The sequence below is a fragment of the Furipterus horrens genome, unplaced genomic scaffold, assembly GCF_987537825.1.
Source record: "Furipterus horrens unplaced genomic scaffold, mFurHor1.1.pri manual_scaffold_1, whole genome shotgun sequence".
In the NCBI taxonomy this organism is placed as follows: domain Eukaryota; kingdom Metazoa; phylum Chordata; class Mammalia; order Chiroptera; family Furipteridae; genus Furipterus; species Furipterus horrens.
Genome location: NW_028327171.1, coordinates 10,566,975 through 10,585,662, shown reverse-complemented (window position 1 = coordinate 10,585,662; position 18,688 = coordinate 10,566,975). Strand labels below are relative to the sequence as shown.

Genomic DNA, 18,688 nt, shown 5'->3' with positions numbered 1-18,688 from the left:
AGACAGATGGTCTGTGAGTCTCCCTCTGCCTGGAACCTGTGTCCCAACCAGGGCTTTAGCACCCAGAGGGGGCCATGGGCTCATTCAAGGTGAGCACAGGTAAGCCAAGCAGACAGTTCAGTGAAAGGGTGAGACGTACATGCTGGACAGTGGCTGGGGTCACCGTGGGCGGCCCAGCCTCCTACGCCCACAAAGGCAGTCGGAGAACTAGTTCCACAAGTTAGAAACCAGCATCTTGGAGCCAGGGCAAGAATGGAGTTTTCATTACAGTCATTTAAATAGTTTTACAAAATAAAACTAGAAAGACCTGTGCAAGTCAAACAATTAAGAAAGGTTGGGAGATAGGGAAGGAAGTCTTAATCTGTGTGAGAAAGAATCAGCTTTGTTAGACAGTAGGTGGCCGCAGGGCCAGGTCTCATGGGTGTGTGACTGGGCACGTGAGCAAGTGCGCGCACACATGAGGCAGGTTTGAGCGAGGGGCACAGAGAGGAGCCAGAGCCAGTGGGGGCAGCCCACAACGTTTATTGAACTCTGACATGGTGCAGAGGTGCTTCCTGGCCAGTCCACACCCTCCAGCCACCCGGGAAGCCACCCAGAACCAATGTGTGGCCTCCCACACATGACATCTCTGTGAAGTCAGGGCCTAGCACCCTGCTTCAACCCACTCCTCAGATCAGGACCTGGCACCCGCTTTTCCTTCCTTGGGAACAAGGGGAAGGGCGCAGCCTGACCCCAGCATAAGACCTGCATGGACACATGGGCCAAGACAAGCAAGCCTGTGAGAGGAAACAAAGTCAGCATGTGGGGCCAGGTGAGAGGGGGCAGCCACAGGTCTAGATGGTGAGGAAAAGACAGTTTATAGGAGGTGCTGTCAAAATGTTAAACCAACTCTTAAAACAATTACACTGACACTAAGCAAACTAAGGAACAATATTTCTAAAATGTCACAGAAGGGAGCCCCCCAAGCACTAAACGTAATAAGCACTGCATGCGGACGTGTGAGCAGACTGGAGCGGAACTATTGAATGAGCTGAGTCAGGGACAGGCCTGCAGCTCACGGGCAGCTGTAGTAGAGACTTGCTTCGTCGGCATGTGTACTTCTATGGCATAGACCATTTTGTTAGTAAAGAAAACCTCTATTTGTATTTGTGACGAAGGGTGGGCTCTCTGTACACTGCGCGAGCCAGGTGGACGCCAGGGTTCGCAGTGTGGAGGATGCTGGGCAGGATTAGAGCGCGCCCATCCCAGTGACCTCAGACGTCAGCCTGGAAGAGACAAAGGCACGGGGAGACAGGTCACAGCGTCCTCATAAAACGAGATCATACTGGAAATGCATCATTCCGTGGCACCCTCACAGCTTCAGCATCTGTCTCCCTCTTTGTTGGACAGAGAGTCTCAGGTCACTGCTCAGCAGCCTTGAGCTGGAGACCACAGCCCAGCAGAGGGAAAAGGACTCAGCAGGGACCAGATCCAGGGGTTCTTCCTTTCCGGGCCCACAGCCACCCCCACCCCCCAACCCCGCCCATGCCCATCACATCAGGAGCATGACAGTCAGAGGCCACCACAACCATTTCTACGGCAACCACTTGGGAGGGGCCCTAGAGGCACACTGCCCACGGGGGCTGCCTCCCTGTCCACCTGGATCCCCTCCAGCCCCCTCAACATTCTGGGGTAGGGAGGAGAGGCAGGGTTCCGCCCCGGAGAGGTCCCAGCTCCCTGTGGTCACACTATGTTCTTCAATATGCCCGGGGCAGGGAGGCTGAGCTGAGCGGCCCAGGAATGGTCAGGGGAGTTGTCCACTGTTCTGGGCTCCTCATCACGTGCCCTGGCCAGGACGCAGGACCTCACCTCTTTCAGTGCTTAACCTTGAACCTTGCACAGTTCCCTCATGCACTGCTCTGCAAGCGTCTGGGTTGGGGGGGTCTTTACCACACGATGTGAGAGCAGAACGACCTAGTAACATTACTCTGAAACTACAGAACCCTTTCTGCTGAATTTCAATTGAACCAGGTGTGTGGCTGACCCCCAGGCCCTGGATGGCGTAGCCACTGCCTTCCTGAAAATACTCTTGCCTCTTAACCACCTAGCCCCTCACCGAAGGTCCTTCAGGGTGAAAGGTCAAGTGGGAGAGAGGACCCCTGTCTGTGTAGAGACTCTACAGCACCTTCCATGCCTAGGCCCAGCCAGGGAAAAGAGGCCCTGAGGGAGGCACATTCCGTACCCACAGCTGGCCAGTTTCTGAGCAGCCCATCCACTGGCCAGGGCTCACCTGGCATTGATGAGGTACTGAGCAAGGCTGATGTTGGCTGGGGTCCCTGTGATGGTGATCTGGCGCTCCGATGACCCTTCTGTGGCATTGGCAATTTTGATCTGAGCTCCAGACATCTGTCGAATTTCGTTGATTTTGGTCCCCTGGCGCCCAATTATACAGCCTATTAGCTAGAAAAAAGGATGGAGGAGTTTCTTAGAGAACCCATGGCGGCTCTGAGCAGAGTGTGCAGAGCCCCAGGAAAGCTTGTGGGGGTGGCCCAGCCTTGGTCTCTACCCCACGCCACCAACTTCTTGCTTCCAGAAGGAAGCGGCCCTGCCTTCCTGGGGAAGGGCGGGGAGCTGTGGGTATGGGGCTCTGCTTGGTGCTCTATTTGCAAGCTGTCACAACAAATCAGGAGACTGGAGAGTCACATGTCTGTCACTTGCTCAGTGTCCTTTAGGGGCCTGAGAGACATGGAGCCCAGAGGCGCAATGCCAGCACAAGGCCAAGGCCATGTTGGCACCTTCTTGGTTGGGTTCTCAGAGTGGGAGATGCTTGTTTGAACCAGAGTAAAGCTCGCTGCTGCTTATAACCTGTCTTTTGATAAACTTGGATGAAATTCTGAGGACACGTCAGATGTTCCCTTTTCTTCCCATCCCGTGACCTCTGTTTGAGGATGACTGCAGTGTCCTCTGGCCACTCAGCTAGCTGAAAGAGTAGATATCCGGTCATTGAGAACAAAACAGCCGGAGGGACAAGAGCCAGGGCCTCCTCGGGACACAGAACAGTCACGTGTGGGGCCAGAGCGCAACCTGAGGTCTGGACCAGCTCTCTGTGCCCCTCCCAGCCCACCCTGCTGTGCATGAGAGTCCGAGTCCGTGGACGGAACTGAGTCCATTCACACGAGGCTGTTAGTGAGAGCTTTTAGCACGAACACAGAGAGAAGAGGCTGGAGAGGTGGGACCTGTGCAACCGGTTTCCTATCCGCCTCTCAAATGGCAGCCTGGGCGAGGGTGTCAGCACTTGTGGTGACATCAGTTCTTATTTCTATGTCAGCGAGGCAGTAGGTACAGGGTTTTGCGCTGGGCTGGAGGAAATCTATTTCCAAATGAAGCAACTCAACCTGCGCCATGACAATAGCTCACTGGGGACACAGGTACATCTCAGCTATCTTTGCCCTGAGGTGACTTACAGCATCTCAGTTCTGCTCCTCCGTAAGGCCATCTCTGCTCCTCTCCTAGGTTAGACCGGCTGTTACACTAGACCTTAACATGATCCCCCCAAATATCCAGGCAAACCTCTGTCCCCAAGCTGCTCGGATTCCTCCACCTCCTGCCCAAGTCAGCTTCATCCCTCACTCCTTTGTCCCTGGCCCTGAGATCCTTGACTGGCTCTTCCCTGGCACCCTCCCACTGGCACAGAAATCTTGAGGGCTCCTCGCTGACCAGGGCCCGTCAAAGCAGGTGCCTGGCAGGCCCACCGGGGCAGGGACGGTGGCAGCAGCACTGGAGGGAGAATGTGAGGCCAGCTGAGCTCTCCAAAGATGTGGGCACTCAGGAGCCCACCTGAGCTTCCTGCCCTGACTTGGTGTGTCCTTCCACTGTCCCTCTGTCCTCATGCCTTCGTGTGGCCACTAGAAACTGAATGTCTGGCAGCCCACTCTCCCTTCCAGTACCTTTGCACTTCGCTGTGAGTGGCCCTGCCCGGCCACACAGTGCTGAGTGCCTGCTGCACAGCCTGCCTTCTTCTGCTCCGGTAAGCGCTCCGAGGAAGGCTTCCTCTGGCATGCCGCCCCTGCATTCTCGTAAACATGCCCACCTCCCCATTGTCTTGCTCAAAATGTTCTCATACTCAGCCCTCTCTTTCTCCCCCACGCTCAGGTATCTCCCCTCCCTGAGACTTCACACTCAAGAGCCCCCCGAGCTGCTATCCGTACATCTCCCCCGCCCCCACTGACGTGAAACATCTCCCTTCCAGATAAAACTGTGCAATCTGAGTGCTAATGAGAAACCACAGTGTCACTGCAGCCCCCTGACACTGACACCTGGCTGAGCAGCGAGAGGGGGATGTGGGAAGTCACAGGCACCTCAACCTGGGACCTGGACAGGAGCGCGAGGCCCGCATCAGCTCCGCTCTAGACTGGCTCCTTTTCTAAGAGGCATGCTAGGCCAGCCCTGCAGCCCACGGCTGCCCTTTCACATGGCCCCTCTGGCTTTCTGGGCCCCTCCGACATTCAGTCCAGAAAAAGGCTCCTCTAAGCCTTTTGTGCCTCATTGGACATTTAAAGAAAGGCTACAGAGGTACTCTCAAATAAGAGAGCCCCCTCCTAACCAGATTTCCAAGCCAAACCCCACAGGAACCAAGGAGCATACCTACCCTACCACACCTACAGCTGCCTATGTAAGCCCTCAGATACCCTGTCCCAGCGGGAGGGTCCTGAGCAGGGGTCACCACAGACAGTGACATGAGTGAGGCAAGCTGTGCAACAGGCAGTGAAGGCACAGTGGTAACAGTCAGAGATGGAACCCAGGCTGCCAGCTGCTGGGGGCAGCTCCATGCATGGCCCTTGGCCCTGACCCAGCCTGGGTTCCCATGGCCACAAGGGCTGGCTGGCCGTGTCATGGACACTGTGCATCATTTAGGTCACCACACTCATCTCTCCATCCAGAGTTCCTTTCTGCAGGTAAATCATGGTGACATGTAGGTGTCAGCACAATTTCCCATTGTCTGATCTAACTTTGACCAAGAGACAGAGACGGATGACGGGCAAGGGTCCCAACAGACACATTCTAGTTCCTTCCTTCTCTCCAAGGTGGGAGGAGGCCCTGGGGGCACACGTCCCCTGCATGAGATCCTTTGCCAGGAAGGGTCAAGGAATGTGCTCTGCAGGGCACACGGGTCCCAGCAGGTGCCCTCTACCCAAGAAGCCCCCACAGCAGGAGGGTGGTGGCCATGCACTGGGAGGGGATCCAGGAAACAGGCACTTCAGCTCTCCAAACAACCTTATCCCCTTGCCTCTTAGGTTCATTTTGGTTTTAAAACAAAGGCGCAGGTCAGAGAAGGATACTTGGTGTTGGTGAAATGGTGGTTTAGGGAAAAACTAAAAGGGGGGAAGCCCAGAACAGAGGTGACTTGCACGTATCACGTGGGTAAAAAGACTTGGCAGGCTGCCCAGAGCTGCTGCTTGAGTACCAACCACAGGGGAGGACATGTCCGGAGCCCTTAAAAGCAGAAATCAGCTCCTTCTGAGAATGAAGAGTCACATCTCCCTGTCCAGGAGTCTGGCCTGCAGCTGCACGAGGTGCCCTGGTGAGAGCAGTCTCTTCCGGAGGGCCTGCCTGTCCACGTGTCCCACTGCCCACCTCCTTCCACACTAAGAGCAGGCCACTCCCTCCAGTCACAAGGCTGTGCTTCCTGTGGTTCGTCTACTGAAGGAAAGAGGTAGGATCCCTTGCTGGGCTGGTGTGAAGGGCAAAGCAGTGAAGGTTACTCAAGGCTGTAGTTCTAGGGCAAGAAGGCCCATGTGCCCCACACGGAAGCCTCTCTGTGTTGCTCAGGGCAGCTGTCCCTCCAGGACACACGACCCACATCTGCCCTGGTGTCTTGGGCTGGGAATCTGAGTCAACATTCTTAGTATGATCCATGGATTCAGAGGGTAATGCCAAGAGGACCGAATGTGAAGGGAGTGCCCCTCCTCAGTGGAGTCCAGGCAGGAGCAGATGGTAGACACCAGATCCAGGAATCCAGACAAACCTGTGACATCCCACATCCTGCAGTCTCACAGAGAACCCCAAACCCTCCAGAGGCCCAGGGAGCACGAGCAGGGCTGCTCCCGAGCATCCCTGGGCCCACCATTCTTCAAAGGCCAACCCTGAGCCAGGGCAGGGCCTTCACACGGGGTCAGCAGGGCCCTCAGCTTCCCAGCCAGCTCTGGCATCTGAATTCCAAGTAAACCCTGAAGACCTCCGTTTTCTCCTTTCTTATCTGGTATCTCAGGGGCTTTTATGGGCATTACAGTGTTTAATGTGGGAAGGAAGGGGGAGGTCATAAAGTAGGGTCAAGGGGGCTCGGGCATACTCACATCATTGGGAATGGTGAGCTCGTGAGTGCTGGCCGGGGGGCTGGCATCCAGACCTGGGCACACCAAGGGTACACGGTTAGGCTGGCGGAAGGCTGCTCCCATAGCACCCCAGTGCTGGGTCCATGCTCGGCCCACACAGGCTGGGCAGAGCTGGGGGCTGGCTCGAGGGGTAGGGTCAGTGCAGCTGGAGGCCGAGGGCCCTGTGAGCTCTTCGCTCCCCTGCAATGCAACTCCTGAGTCCCGGCTTCTCTCAAAACAAGGAAAATGAAACTCAGCAGAATGACATTTCACTTTCTCCTTTTGGGTACATCATGATGTCCCTCCTCTGCCATGTGGAGGGACATCTCTTGAAGCCCTTCACAGACACGCAGAAAGCACCATGCTAAGCAGCTCTTGGGGTGTGACTGTCTTGGGGACTCCATGCGGTGCCCAGGGCGCAACCCTGCAACCCTGGTGCCTGTCCTCCATGGGTTCTCTTTCCCCTCTGCTTGTCCCTCTCTCTCCCTGACCAAACAGCACTCAGCGCCCTCTGCTGGCCACCAGCTCCGCTGTGGTGTCAGCTGCCTCTGACCCTACGTTCCCCAAAGGCAGCTACACAGCCTGCTGCAGACCCAGCAGTTCTTCCAATCGGGCACTTCACTGATTCAGAAACAGACTGCTGGGTTGGAAGACAGCATTTCTGTATGGATGTCCTATGTAGAAGACACAGGCCTAATTTGTCACCAAGCCACAATCTATCTTGGCAAATCTCAGATTAGGACCTGCCAAATGAAGACAGCTTACAGGACAAGATCTACTCTTGCTTTGGAAACAGTGACAACAAAATGCACAGGGGAAAACCAATGGAGACAAAAGCCCAAGGCAGACTAGCTCGCTGTTACAACACTTCCATTTCCTTCTCAGGAGGCATCTCAAACCCAAAGTCCACAGCTGAGACCCCCCCCCCAGTCCCCTGTGGTCCCAACATCTTGGGTCATGCAGCTCAGCCCAGACCCTGAAGCCCTCTGGCTCCACCCCTTCTCTCCACCTACAGCTAACTACACAGACCGGGGTCATGTACATTCAGAATATTCCAGAACCTGAGCCCTCTTCCCACACCCACATTGGTCCCTTCCTTTGCCCTTGCCTCACAGTCTAATATCTATACGGCCCAGAGAGGTGCCAACAATATGCAGGTCAGATGCCTTCAAGACTCAAAACCCACCAAGGGTCCTGGCTTCTTCCCTGTGCCCCCAGCCGCCACTCTGTGCTCTCTGACCCTGGACCTGGGGTGGGCCTGGCCCCAGTCTCACCTCCTACCCTCTCATAGCCCCCACCCCTCTTCCTGCTTCTTCCTCCAACACACTTGTGTCCCTAAAACCAGACACTCCGGGACCACCTGTCTCACTGCTGTGAGTGTCCCTGTGAGAGTGTCCCTGTCCTGGGGGCCTGCTGAGCACGGGGGCTCAGATGGAAGATGCTGCATGAACCAATTCATCCTGAATTGTCTGTCATTTTTCTTTTGCATAGCCAAACCTAGAGTTTCTCTTCTTTACCTTCTTTTAATAAAGGTATTGCAATATAATTATTTGGTTGTTCAACCATCTATACGCATTCTATAAATAGTGACACTGAAAACGTCATGTGAGAGATTTCCTCAGTCCTGCCTGAGTCCTACACAGGAACCCCTAATAGCCTGCTTAGGATGGACATAAAGCTGTGAGTCGTATTTGTTCAACGCGGTCTACTTTGATCACGGGGAGAAAGGTATAAGGTTTCTTTTAAAGAGGAAAGTAAAACTGAACTAATAATGTGAAGACACGGTGTTTAAAACTCGTTTTCCTGTGTGTCAGGGCTTGGTGCCCAGGAGTGAGTGTCTCTCTCTTGAGATGATGGCAGCCCCTTTCGGGACAGGGATAATGCTTCCCCAGAACAGCCGGAGCCTGCTTTGGAAGCAATGCTGGCACCAGCCTTCAGGGTCCTGTCAGACTAGTCAATGCCTCTCCTCATCATCGCCTGGCCTAATCTGCTGTGATGAGGGACACACATGTGGGTGTATGTGAATGTGTGCAAGTGCATGTGTGCCTGAGAGCATACGAGCTTCAGGTCCCATAAGGCCTTGGGGATGGAGGTTGTCACAGGGAGGGCTGAGTTCCCAATCCCGGAGGCCTGAAGGCCTTGGGGGGCAGCATGGGGGAAAGCGCAGGCTTCAAGATGCCTGTGAGCCCCAGGGTGCACACACGGGCCCAGAGGCAGTCTGTGGTGAAGTCTCGGGGCTTCCTGCAGCCTCAGCTGCAACATGGGGCCCAGAACACACCACTGGGATGACAGCCACCACCACTGGAAACGTTCCTCTCCTGCATCTTCCCTTTAGCTGGACACTTGCTCTTCTGCTCTGATCCAGGATTTCAAGGTGGAGGGGGCGGCCCAGCCCTTACCAGAAACCCGCTACGCTAGGCCTGGGTAACGGGACCTATAAAGCTCCGCCCTGCCCTGCAGTATCCCAGAACTGTTTTAATTAGAATCAGAAGGGGTACCCGGAGTGTTCTCATCGGTGAAGGTGTGCTCCTGCCTCCTAGGACATACATTTTGCAAAGGCGCACATGTGAAGTCTGCACTGCAGGCCCCCACATGCTGTGCCATAGGAGAATACATGACAACACAGATGGTGGCTCTGTCACATTCAAGGACTTTGGGTGATGGGCACCGTTGGAGCCTGTGACCCATCACAACGCTCCTGGCAGTGACCAAGGCAGAAGCTGGGAACTGTGGGCATGAAGATGATGTGGGCACACAGGCTCCATCTCCATGGCAAGGAGCTCCCTTTGCCAAGGCACTGGCTGTCCCCTCCCCCCAAGGTTGTGCCCTGGAGCCCAGGTCTCCGCTCTCCACTAGAGCGCTTTGTTTTACCTGACGATGGGCCCATCAGATTTTGAGCTTCTTCGGAGGAGTGTAAAGGCAGCTTTTCTCCTGGAGAGCAAAGAAGAAACAAATTTAATGTTTTGCCCTCAAGGAGATAAGCAAGGTCACTTCAACTAGGGAAGCTCAAAATCTGACTGGCACACGGCAGATAAGCACATCTGGTGGGCTCTCACCTGGCACAGCTGCCAAGACGATGCTGTGTGTGTGTCAATGGAAGGAGCCCACCCCTGCCCCTGTGCTCAGAGGGGAGCTGAGGACCACTGTGCCCTGGCCTGGGGACTGGTTTATCTTGGTTTTCCCAGGGGCAGGGCAGGTGCCATCCTGGGTGGGTGTCACACCTGGGATGTGCACTGGCCTTATTCAAAGAGCATCCCCATATGCTTGTCTGAGCTCTTGCTCCCGGAGAGAGCAGGCTCCAGGGCTGGCCGGATGGATGTGTTCAGCGGGAAGGGCCCCCCAGAATGCCTGGATGCAACAGAGAACAGGCCCAGACACTCGAGGGGGCAGATGTCCCTTCATAAGACAGCCAGCTGTGAGGTGACTGACCTTGCCTGGCCCTCAGCAACGTGCACACTGACACATATTAACACCTCCTTGGCATTCACAACTAGAACTGTACCTGCTCTGCTCACTGCCCTGAATAGACAGTTCAGAAAGAGAAAGTCCCCAGGTGAGAAGAGAGGAGGTCAGAAAGGGCAGCTGGGTACGTACCGGGGAAAGCGGGGTTGGTCTGTCCGAGGGGAGGAAAGGGGGTTTGCTGCATGGCCAACTGGTGGAGCTTGGTCAACTGCTGGGGGTAGGAGGGACATGAGAGCTAAGAAGGTTATTGTCATCGAGTACAAGTCACACCAAATTAAAAAGGCAGTAACAGAACTCTGTACAAATAGATATAAAGAGGGGCCATGCGGACACATGGCAGACGCAGCAGAACTCAAGGACTTGGCCTGGGAAAACCAATGGGCTCTTGTCGGCAGGTGCACTGAGCTCCTTTCCTCTCCTTGGCTCGCTGGCAGCTGTGGCCCCAACCAGTCAGACTTCCCCAACCACATGGGCCTGAGTGGACAAACAATCCCCAGACCAGTGGGGACACTGCTGGGCCCCTGAGCTTCACTGGGAGGACCTGAGAGCCACAGAACAGGACCAGCTGGGCCTCTAAGAGCTTCACAGTCATGCTGTCACTCAGAGCTCATGTGCATCTGTGGGGAACCCATGGGATGCTCCCTTCTGCAAGCCTGCCTTGGCCCAGTCCTGGGCTAGACCTGGGTCACTCCCAGAGCCAGCCCTGCCTCACACTCTGCCTCCTGTAACCTCCAAGATTACAGGGTGTAGTACTGGAAGGTTCTGTGGAGGGCATGTGTGAGAGTAGCTGAGGCCTCCTTGTACCTGTGCCCACTGTGTCTGGGCAGGCGGCTCTCTGTCCCCTTGTCCCCTAGCCTCAGTCACCAGACTTTGGGGGAGGGTGCTCTGAAATGCAATTTCTTTAGTTATTTTATCTGAGCCTCATTTCTTAAATGAAAACATACCTCGGAGAGTAGGACAGCACATTCTGGGAAATGTCCTCAACCCCCGAGCCTTTTCCTAGCAGAAAGACCAGTCCTAATGCTCCCAGCACAGCTTCCAAAGCCAACCCTGGACTCATCGGGAGGCAAGAGTGGAGGCCTCCACAAAGCCCCCAGAGGCCAGTAGGTGGGGGCCCTCAGGGAGCAGAGCTGGCATTCCCAGATGACATGAGGATCTGACCAGGCACCCACATTTGTCCCATCTTGCCGGATCAGGGCTCCTTCAGCTCCACAAATGTCTCAAGGAGGCAGCAACTGTATACTTGGGTTTCTGACATCCCAGCATCTTCACCGACCAGCCCTTGGGGCCGTTGATGAGTAGGTTTGCTGCTGGCCTCCTAGAGCCAGGGATGCTCTCCTAACAATTTAGCCAGTGCTAAGACAAATGACAACGGCTCCTTCCTAGTGCATGGAGGATCACTGCTGCCCCCAGATAGTCCTCCCCCAGAGCCTCCTGTCCTATCCGTACCGTCGAGCCCTTTGGGGGTGGCCTCTGGGGACAGGGGTTGTGGAGTGCTGGACCACCATCCTGGCTACTTCCTGATTCCACAGGTCAAGAGTCTCAGTGTGAGGAGGTATGTGGCCCCAGGTGCAGCCTGAAGCTGGGCCATGAACAACTTTTGGCTTCCTGGTCACACCTCTGAGGTAGACCCTTGGTGGTGGGAGCCGCTGGGATGCGGGTGTTCTATCTTCCTAGGCTGCTCCTGCTGCACTTCCGTCACAGAGCTGGCCGATCTCCTCTTTCCCTGGTAGACATCCTAAGTGCACCCAAAAGCAGCCTTGTCCCCCCTCTTAGGTCTCCCTGTCTTCTGGGGTGCTTCTTGACCAGCAGCACTTGGGTGGGTGGGCCTGCTCAGAGACAAATGGCCACATTCCAGACTCCATGAGGCCATTGTAGGCACTTATTGTGTCTGGAATCCTGAGAGAAGGTTAGGGCACCTGGTCACCTGGGGCCAGATTCAGCTCTAAGAGTCCCCCGTGGGGTGATGCTGGCCAAGGCCACAGTACAGGCAGTGGCACATCCCCGTGCTGACTGGCACCTCCCCGTGACCTAACTTCAGTAGGCACAGCATGACCTCAGTGGATAGGAATGAAAGCCCCTGAGAAAGGTACCAGGAGGGCATGCCCAGGAGACACTGTCACAGAACAAGTGGTGAGACACCCGTGCCTTGGGTGAGATGTTGTGAGGCCAACCGACCCTGCAGAAAAGGGGCCTGCAGGGGTCTGGGGCCCAGCTGCATGACTGGGCAGCCTAGCAAAGGCTCCTCTTTCCAGAGACATGAAAGTGCCCTGGAGAAAGACAAAATGTCTTGTAGAAAGGCAGTAAGTACCCAAAGGCATCCTTGGGCATGAGGGCTAAGGAGTGCACAAGACCATCCTCAGCCTCCTGGAGACTGAACATACAGACTTGATCCTGCAAACCCCGCCTCCCACTTGAGGGACCTGGGGCAGGGGCAGCTGTGCCCTGTGTACTACAAGTCACATGGTGTCATGGGGGCATTTGGTGGGGGCTGTGCTCTGAACCCACCCACATGGGAGAGTTCAAACTAGGCCTAAGGTTTCCTCACAAGGAGGTAACTACAAGTTCCCAGGGTGCAAAGGAAACTCTGTTCCAGGAGACAGCAAATGTGACCTTGGAGAGTGAAGGCCAGCCCTGTCTGGCTCAGGACAGTCTGCCATCAAGGATGGGGCATGCTTTGGGTTCTGACCAGCACTGGGACTTCCGTGCAGAATCTGTTCACACAGGGAAAGCAGGCTGGTGTGTGACTAACCCCTTGGGGCTTCAGTCCTTCCCCCAGAGGATGGGGCCAGCAGGGAACCCCAAAAGCCCTAATACGCTGCTCCTTGCTCCTGTTTCACTATTTCACTCCGTCACCTGCTCAAGTGCCTGACAGCCAGGCTGGCATGCTCCCACGGGGGCGGGCCCTCTCCTATCTGCCCCTGCATCCCCAGCAGGGGAGAACTGGGCTCTGGAGGCAGAAGAACCCCTTGAGGCAGCCACAACCCTGACAGCTCTGTGGAGACAGGACTAGCTGGTGTCCAGGGGCCTCCCTACCCATCTGTAAAGTGGAGTAACTTATGTGTGTAAACGGCAGGCTGTGAAGTGCTGCCCAGGGTAATTTGGGTGAATAGTCATGGAAACTACCAGGAGCTTTCCCACCAACTGTCCGTAGGCTCCAACCTTGGAGGCCCACAGGTTTCTCCATCACCTCCCTGGAGGTTAAACAGAAGGGGTGTATTAAGCAGTCTCTGCTCCAGAGCCACTGGCTGTGTGTGTTACAGGCACAGCTCTGCTCGCACTCAGGGGTCTGACACCCCAAAATTCAGCAATTCCCACTGTAATGTATGTGCTGCTCTTTATGAAACAATGGCCACACCAGCACATAAATCTCCAACCCCGCTCACCCACGAGTGTAAAGTGACACCTTTAGGAAGCGCTGGACCAGCATCATGGTGCCTAAACACTTCCGGTGAGGGGGCTGACAGGCAGATGTCAGCTGGCATCTCTAATCTTGGCTCTGCCCTTAGTCAAGCACTTCACCCATTTGTAATTCAATTTCTACGTTTTTTAAAGGAGGGAGCAGAACAAAGTGCTAAGGAGAATTCCCACTTTTTGAGATATTTCTGTCATCAAAGCAAAACTAGATTTCCAGGTCCCACCAGTGGCTACAAATCACAAGGAAGGGGGAGAGAGGGAGGGAAGAGCGGAGGTATCATATCATAGATCTTTCTCTGCTGTTTCCACTTAACATTGTGTCAGGATGTAAAAACACAGACAAACACCAAACATAGATAATTACTAAAATGTAAGTATCCATAAATAAACAACTCAGTGAATTATTGCAAAATGTGCCATGCAACTGACTCTCACTGCAAGAAATATACCACCAAGGTGGCCAGATATGCATTCAGTCTCCTTTCTGCAAAATACTTGCTTGTGTCCTTTGCTTATTTATTTTTTTAAATTGGGTTGATTTTTGGTGATTCACAAGAACTCTTTATGTATTTCAGTTACTAACCCTGTTTCAGTTATAGCTGTTGAAAAAATGATTTCCTCACTCTCCTTATGTTGTCTTTAGAGAAACAGAATTCTAAAATTCATTGTAGTCAAATTTATTAATATTTTATGGTTTTTTAAGAAATTCTTCCCTGACCTGTATACAGAATGCTATTTGACTACATTTTCTAAAAGTGCTACATTTTTTCTCTTGTGTTGAAGTACTTGATATATAAGGAGTGTTTTTTGTTTATGTTGTAAAAGCCCATTTTCCTATGCGGATGACCCGCTGTCCTGGCATCTCTGTCACAGACCAGGTTCCCTCACCCACACGTGTCAGATCTGGGCTCTCTGGTCAGATCCACTTGCTTATGGTCTCTCCTTGCACCCAAATCACACTGTCTCAGTTAGGACAACCCTACTGTAGATCTTCCTATTACTAGTACAACTCTCCCTATCATATATTCTCTTTATGAATATATTGGTGATTCTTGGCCTTTGCTCTTTCATAATATGAAACTTTAAAACAGCTGGTCAAGATTTTAATTGCAATTGTATTATTGCATTTTGTACCTCAATTTGGGAAGATTAACATAATTAAGATACTTAGTGTTTCTATCCATGAACATGGTATGTCTCTCCATTTAGTTTGGTTTTCTTTAACTTTTAATAAAGACAAGTCTTTTTAAAAGTCATCTTTTAATTATTGATTTCAACTTAACTGCCTTGTGGTCTATATGATTCCAATTTGTGAGAGATGGTGAGTCTTCTTTATGGCCTAGAATGTCATGAAATTTTGTAAATGTTTTCATGAATTCTTTAGCTATGTTGGGTGTAGTGATCAATATATGTTAATTGTATCAGTCTCACTGACTACTGTTAATATCTTCTTTATTCTTGTCTACTTGATCTTTATTGAAAGAGAGGTATATTAAGGTTCCACTACAATGACTACCAAATTCTCTTTATGGTTTGACATTTTTTTTTTCTTTATATGTTAAAGCTATGTTTTAGGTGCATATAAATTTTGAATTGTTATATCTTCTAGTGAACTGAACCTTTTATCAACATGACTTGATAATGTATTTGCCTTAAAGTTTACCCCCCCCACACACACTGATAATAATATTTATAAATTGGGTTTCTTTTGGCTAGTATTTTCCTAGAATAGCTTTTTCTGTTCTTTCAATTTCTCCAGGTTGTTATTCTTTAGGTGTGTCTCTTGGGGAAAAAAAAAAAAAAAGCTAGATTTTTAAATAAGCCTGACAGCTTTTTATTTTACTGAAAAGTTTCTTTTACTTTGATCACAATTACCCATAAATATAGACTAATTTCTACCATCTTTTTCTGGCACTTCTAATTGGCCTGATTTCTAGGGCTCTTTTCTTTTGTTTATTTGTTTTCTTCTTTCATGATTATTAATAATTTTTCTCCTCACCCACTTTCCTCTCTGTACCTTTATGGAGTTTATATAATTGAATTCTTTTCCATTGGTGGTCAGTATGAAACTGTTATTAACACAGACATTTAAAGCCTAAATTCAACATCTGTACCCTCTTCCTGATGATACAGTGACCTACAGAATGTTTTGATTCCCTTCAGCCCATCCTAGGCTTATGTATGCTATTTCTGTCCATTTAGTTTTATTATATTAATCCCACAAAATAGGTAGCATTGATATGAATTTTATGGAGTATGTTTTCATTTACTCAAATGTTTAAATTTTAGTGTAGTAGAAATCATCAATATTTTCTCTATGGTCTGTGCTTGTGTTAATGAAAGAAACAGTAATTGTATTTGCTTACACCACTCCTTGTGTTTCTAGTTTTCCTTCCGGGATCATTTCTCTTCTCTGGAAGGCCATTCATGAGAAGCCTATTGGTCACAGCTGTTTGTCTGAAATGTCTACATTCAGGTCCTTGGAAGACACTCTTGAGATAGAATTTTAGGAAGACAGTAACTTGCTTTTATTATGCCACCATATTCTGGCTCCCACTGTTGCTGGTGAGAAGTCAATTCATTCTCTCACACTTGTTCTTTGTAATATTCTACTTAGAAGATTTCCTTTGGTCTTTGATGCTGTGTGGTTTTGTTTTGATTTGTCTAAGGTAGACTTCTTTTTGTTTATCTTGTTTGGGATTTCTTGGGATTCCTGAATGCAAGGAATGGTTCCTTTTCTTAATTGAAAATTTCTCCCTGCTTATCTCTTAAAATGTCCCTCTCCCCATTCTGTTATCTGTTCCTGAGGCTCCAACAGAAATATGTGTTCTTCTCTCTTATCTTTGTTATCAGTGTTTCTCAGACTTCTGGTGTGCAAACAGGTCACCCAAGAGTCTTGATTCTGAGAAGAAGCAGGCTGGAAGGAATGGCCTGCCTGGAGCCCTGCTACTGAGTGCCTCTGCAGTAGAGGGTGCTGATCTATTTGTTTAACCCTAGGGAAGCAGGACACAGAAAGAAATATTTAGCTCAAACCAACAACAGTGGCAGTTAACCTGGACCTCCTGTTTGGTTGAGAATGACTGTAGTAGCCCTGATCAGACAGCAGGTGGGCCATGGGCACCTCTCCCCCACTTGGAGCTACTCAATCTGGAAAGAACAGAGACTGACGTGTGGCGGTCAACTGATGGCCACGGAGTGCAGTGTCGGTAGTGCTGGTTACTCTTTTCGTGCGTTCACTATGGAATTAGAGGAGCAGCCTCAGTACCACCTGCCCACAAGGCTCTAGAGACACTGAGGAAGTGAGAGGGGGAAGCCCACATTTGCTCTTCATGTGTCCGCAGTGAACTGTGCAGCCCAGTAGCCCCCGGGAAGATGTAACCATGCATACTTCCACTGATTTCTTTACTTCTATTATTACATTTTGCTTACTTCACAATAGCTACTTATTCCGGGCCTCTATAGTTCCCCACTATTTACTCTCTAAAGGACAAGTTTTCTAGCAGATACTGGTGCCCACATTACTCCCAGTTACTTAACATCCTCTGCTGAAATCAAGTGTTGTGGGGAGTGAGCCCATTCCTCCGTTCACTAGCTCCTCACTTGAAACTTCCACTTCCTTGCATGTGCAATTGGATGACGGTCCTGACAGCTACTTCACACTGTTAGTGTAAGGCTCAGGTAAGAAGACAGAGGTGGCCAGTGCTTTGTCGCCTCTAACATGTTGGTTTTGCTGTTGCTTGCATTCAGCACCCGCTTTAAAGGAGGAGATATCAAGTCTGGGAATGATGTGAAAACTGAAAACTAGAAAAAAGATCGCACATGAGAGTATGCTTGAAAGTTGACTAATTTCTTCCAGAAGAAAACAATTTCTCCCTATGTAATCACATTAAAGTGGCAGAAATAGTGGATGAGAGAGAGAATGGGGCAGTCTCTGCATGGTCTGTCCAGGCTTTGCAGCTCTCTGCATCTGCTTCCACATCTGGAGTTCTTGCTTCCTGACACCAGGGGCAGGGCATGCCGAAGGGAGTGGGCAGCTCCTGAGGCTGGTGGGCAGCTGTCCCAGCACTCCAGTGGTCAGCAGCCGTGTCCTCCCACCACCCAGCAGTCCCTGTGCCCCCTCCAGAATGTACAAGAGTGGTAAGTTTCCAGAAGGATTCAGGTAAAAGGATGTGAGAACCTGGAGCAAAACTGCCAGTGAGGTGGGTGGGAGGTGTTGATGATTCTTAAAGGTAAATCAGAAAGCCTTCTTTAAAATTGAGCACAGAAAAAAAAAAAAAAGTGTAATTCAATTTTAGATAAAGAAATACTCAGATCAAATATAAAATGTATTCTCTCCAAGACATCTGATTCAGGTAAGATATTAAGATCTTAAAAGATGACTATGGTGTATGTGTCAGCCACTGTGTTTGAAATATCTAAATTGAGCATTCAGTTATATTATAAAATAAATTAGTATTTTCTGTAATTATTATATCGGGTTCTAAGAAATGAAGCTTTTAAAATTACTACTGAATACTAAGTTCAGATAAAAACTGCCTTCCTGGCCAGCATCACCTATGTCACCAAATAGTCATTTTATTTTTGTTTTGGATGGATTATAAATGATTGTCCAAGTCTTCAACTGTCTGTGCCTGCAAGAAAAGCATTTATAAAAGCTCCTCCTAGTTGGGTCCCCCAAACTGCTCCCAATCCCACTGCTGGTCTAGAGAGCAGAACGTCCAGCACAGAAAGCCATTTCATGACAAGCAGCCACCTATTCCACATCTCTGCCAAATGCAATGAGGCAGCGATGGAATGGTAGTTATAAGTTAGTCTAAACAATCTGAAAAAAACTGTCAAACCACCGACTTTGAAGAGAAACTGAGAAAATCAGAAAATCACATGGAAAGAGCAAAACAACCAATTGATATAAAAATCAACCAAACTCATCGCAGGCACCTGTGCCCACAGCTGGACATTTCAGACCAGAAACACTTCTCTGTCAACTCAGAGCCTGAGCCAGGGGGCAGTGGGTGTGAGACCACAGGCCTTCCTTTATTAGTGGGCGTCTGGGTCTGAGCATCGACCTCAGGGTCCTTCACTAAGGGCCAGACCACCGTTGAGTTCTCCAGCTGTAAAAGGTCCGAGAGCCAGGTCTTCAAACCTGCTGCTACACACACACACACACACACACACACACTCACTCTCTCTCTCTCTCTCTCTCTCTGGCACAAGACCCGCTTGCCCTGGGTTAAACAAATGCTGTGTCATTCTAGAGACCAGGCCTCTTGGCTCCATTCTGATCTCCCGTCCCCACCACTAGGGACATTCCATCAGAAGCCATGGAACCTGCCCATCGCAGTGCCACCAACCCCACCTGGTTCCACACATACCCCCTCACCCTGCACAGCCCTCCTGAACGTGGGGCTAGGCCAGCCCTCCCCCAGTGCTAACATCTGCCTCCCTCGGTCCCCTGGGCT

General features: G+C 51.1%; 1 protein-coding gene across 21 annotated transcripts in view; it reads right to left on the bottom strand.

The window, feature by feature from the left end:
* Window positions 1-506: 506 nt before the first annotated feature.
* PCBP3 (poly(rC) binding protein 3) overlaps window positions 507-18,688 on the bottom strand; it is a 203,939-nt gene continuing 185,757 nt past the window's right edge. For 15 of the 21 annotated variants that reach the window (XM_090272226.1, XM_090272318.1, XM_090272236.1 and 12 more), the window contains 5 exons: window positions 9,945-10,023; window positions 9,222-9,281; window positions 6,333-6,385; window positions 2,270-2,439; window positions 507-1,265 (listed from right to left, as the gene is read on the bottom strand). In XM_090272226.1, the coding sequence (XP_090128352.1) occupies window positions 1,229-1,265; window positions 2,270-2,439; window positions 6,333-6,385; window positions 9,222-9,281; window positions 9,945-10,023 (399 nt within the window). In that variant the 3' untranslated portion in view covers window positions 507-1,228. The remainder of the gene's footprint in view (window positions 1,266-2,269; window positions 2,440-6,332; window positions 6,386-9,221; window positions 9,282-9,944; window positions 10,024-18,688) is intronic. The other 6 variants (XM_090272292.1, XM_090272362.1, XM_090272370.1 and 3 more) reach the window with 3 other exon arrangements.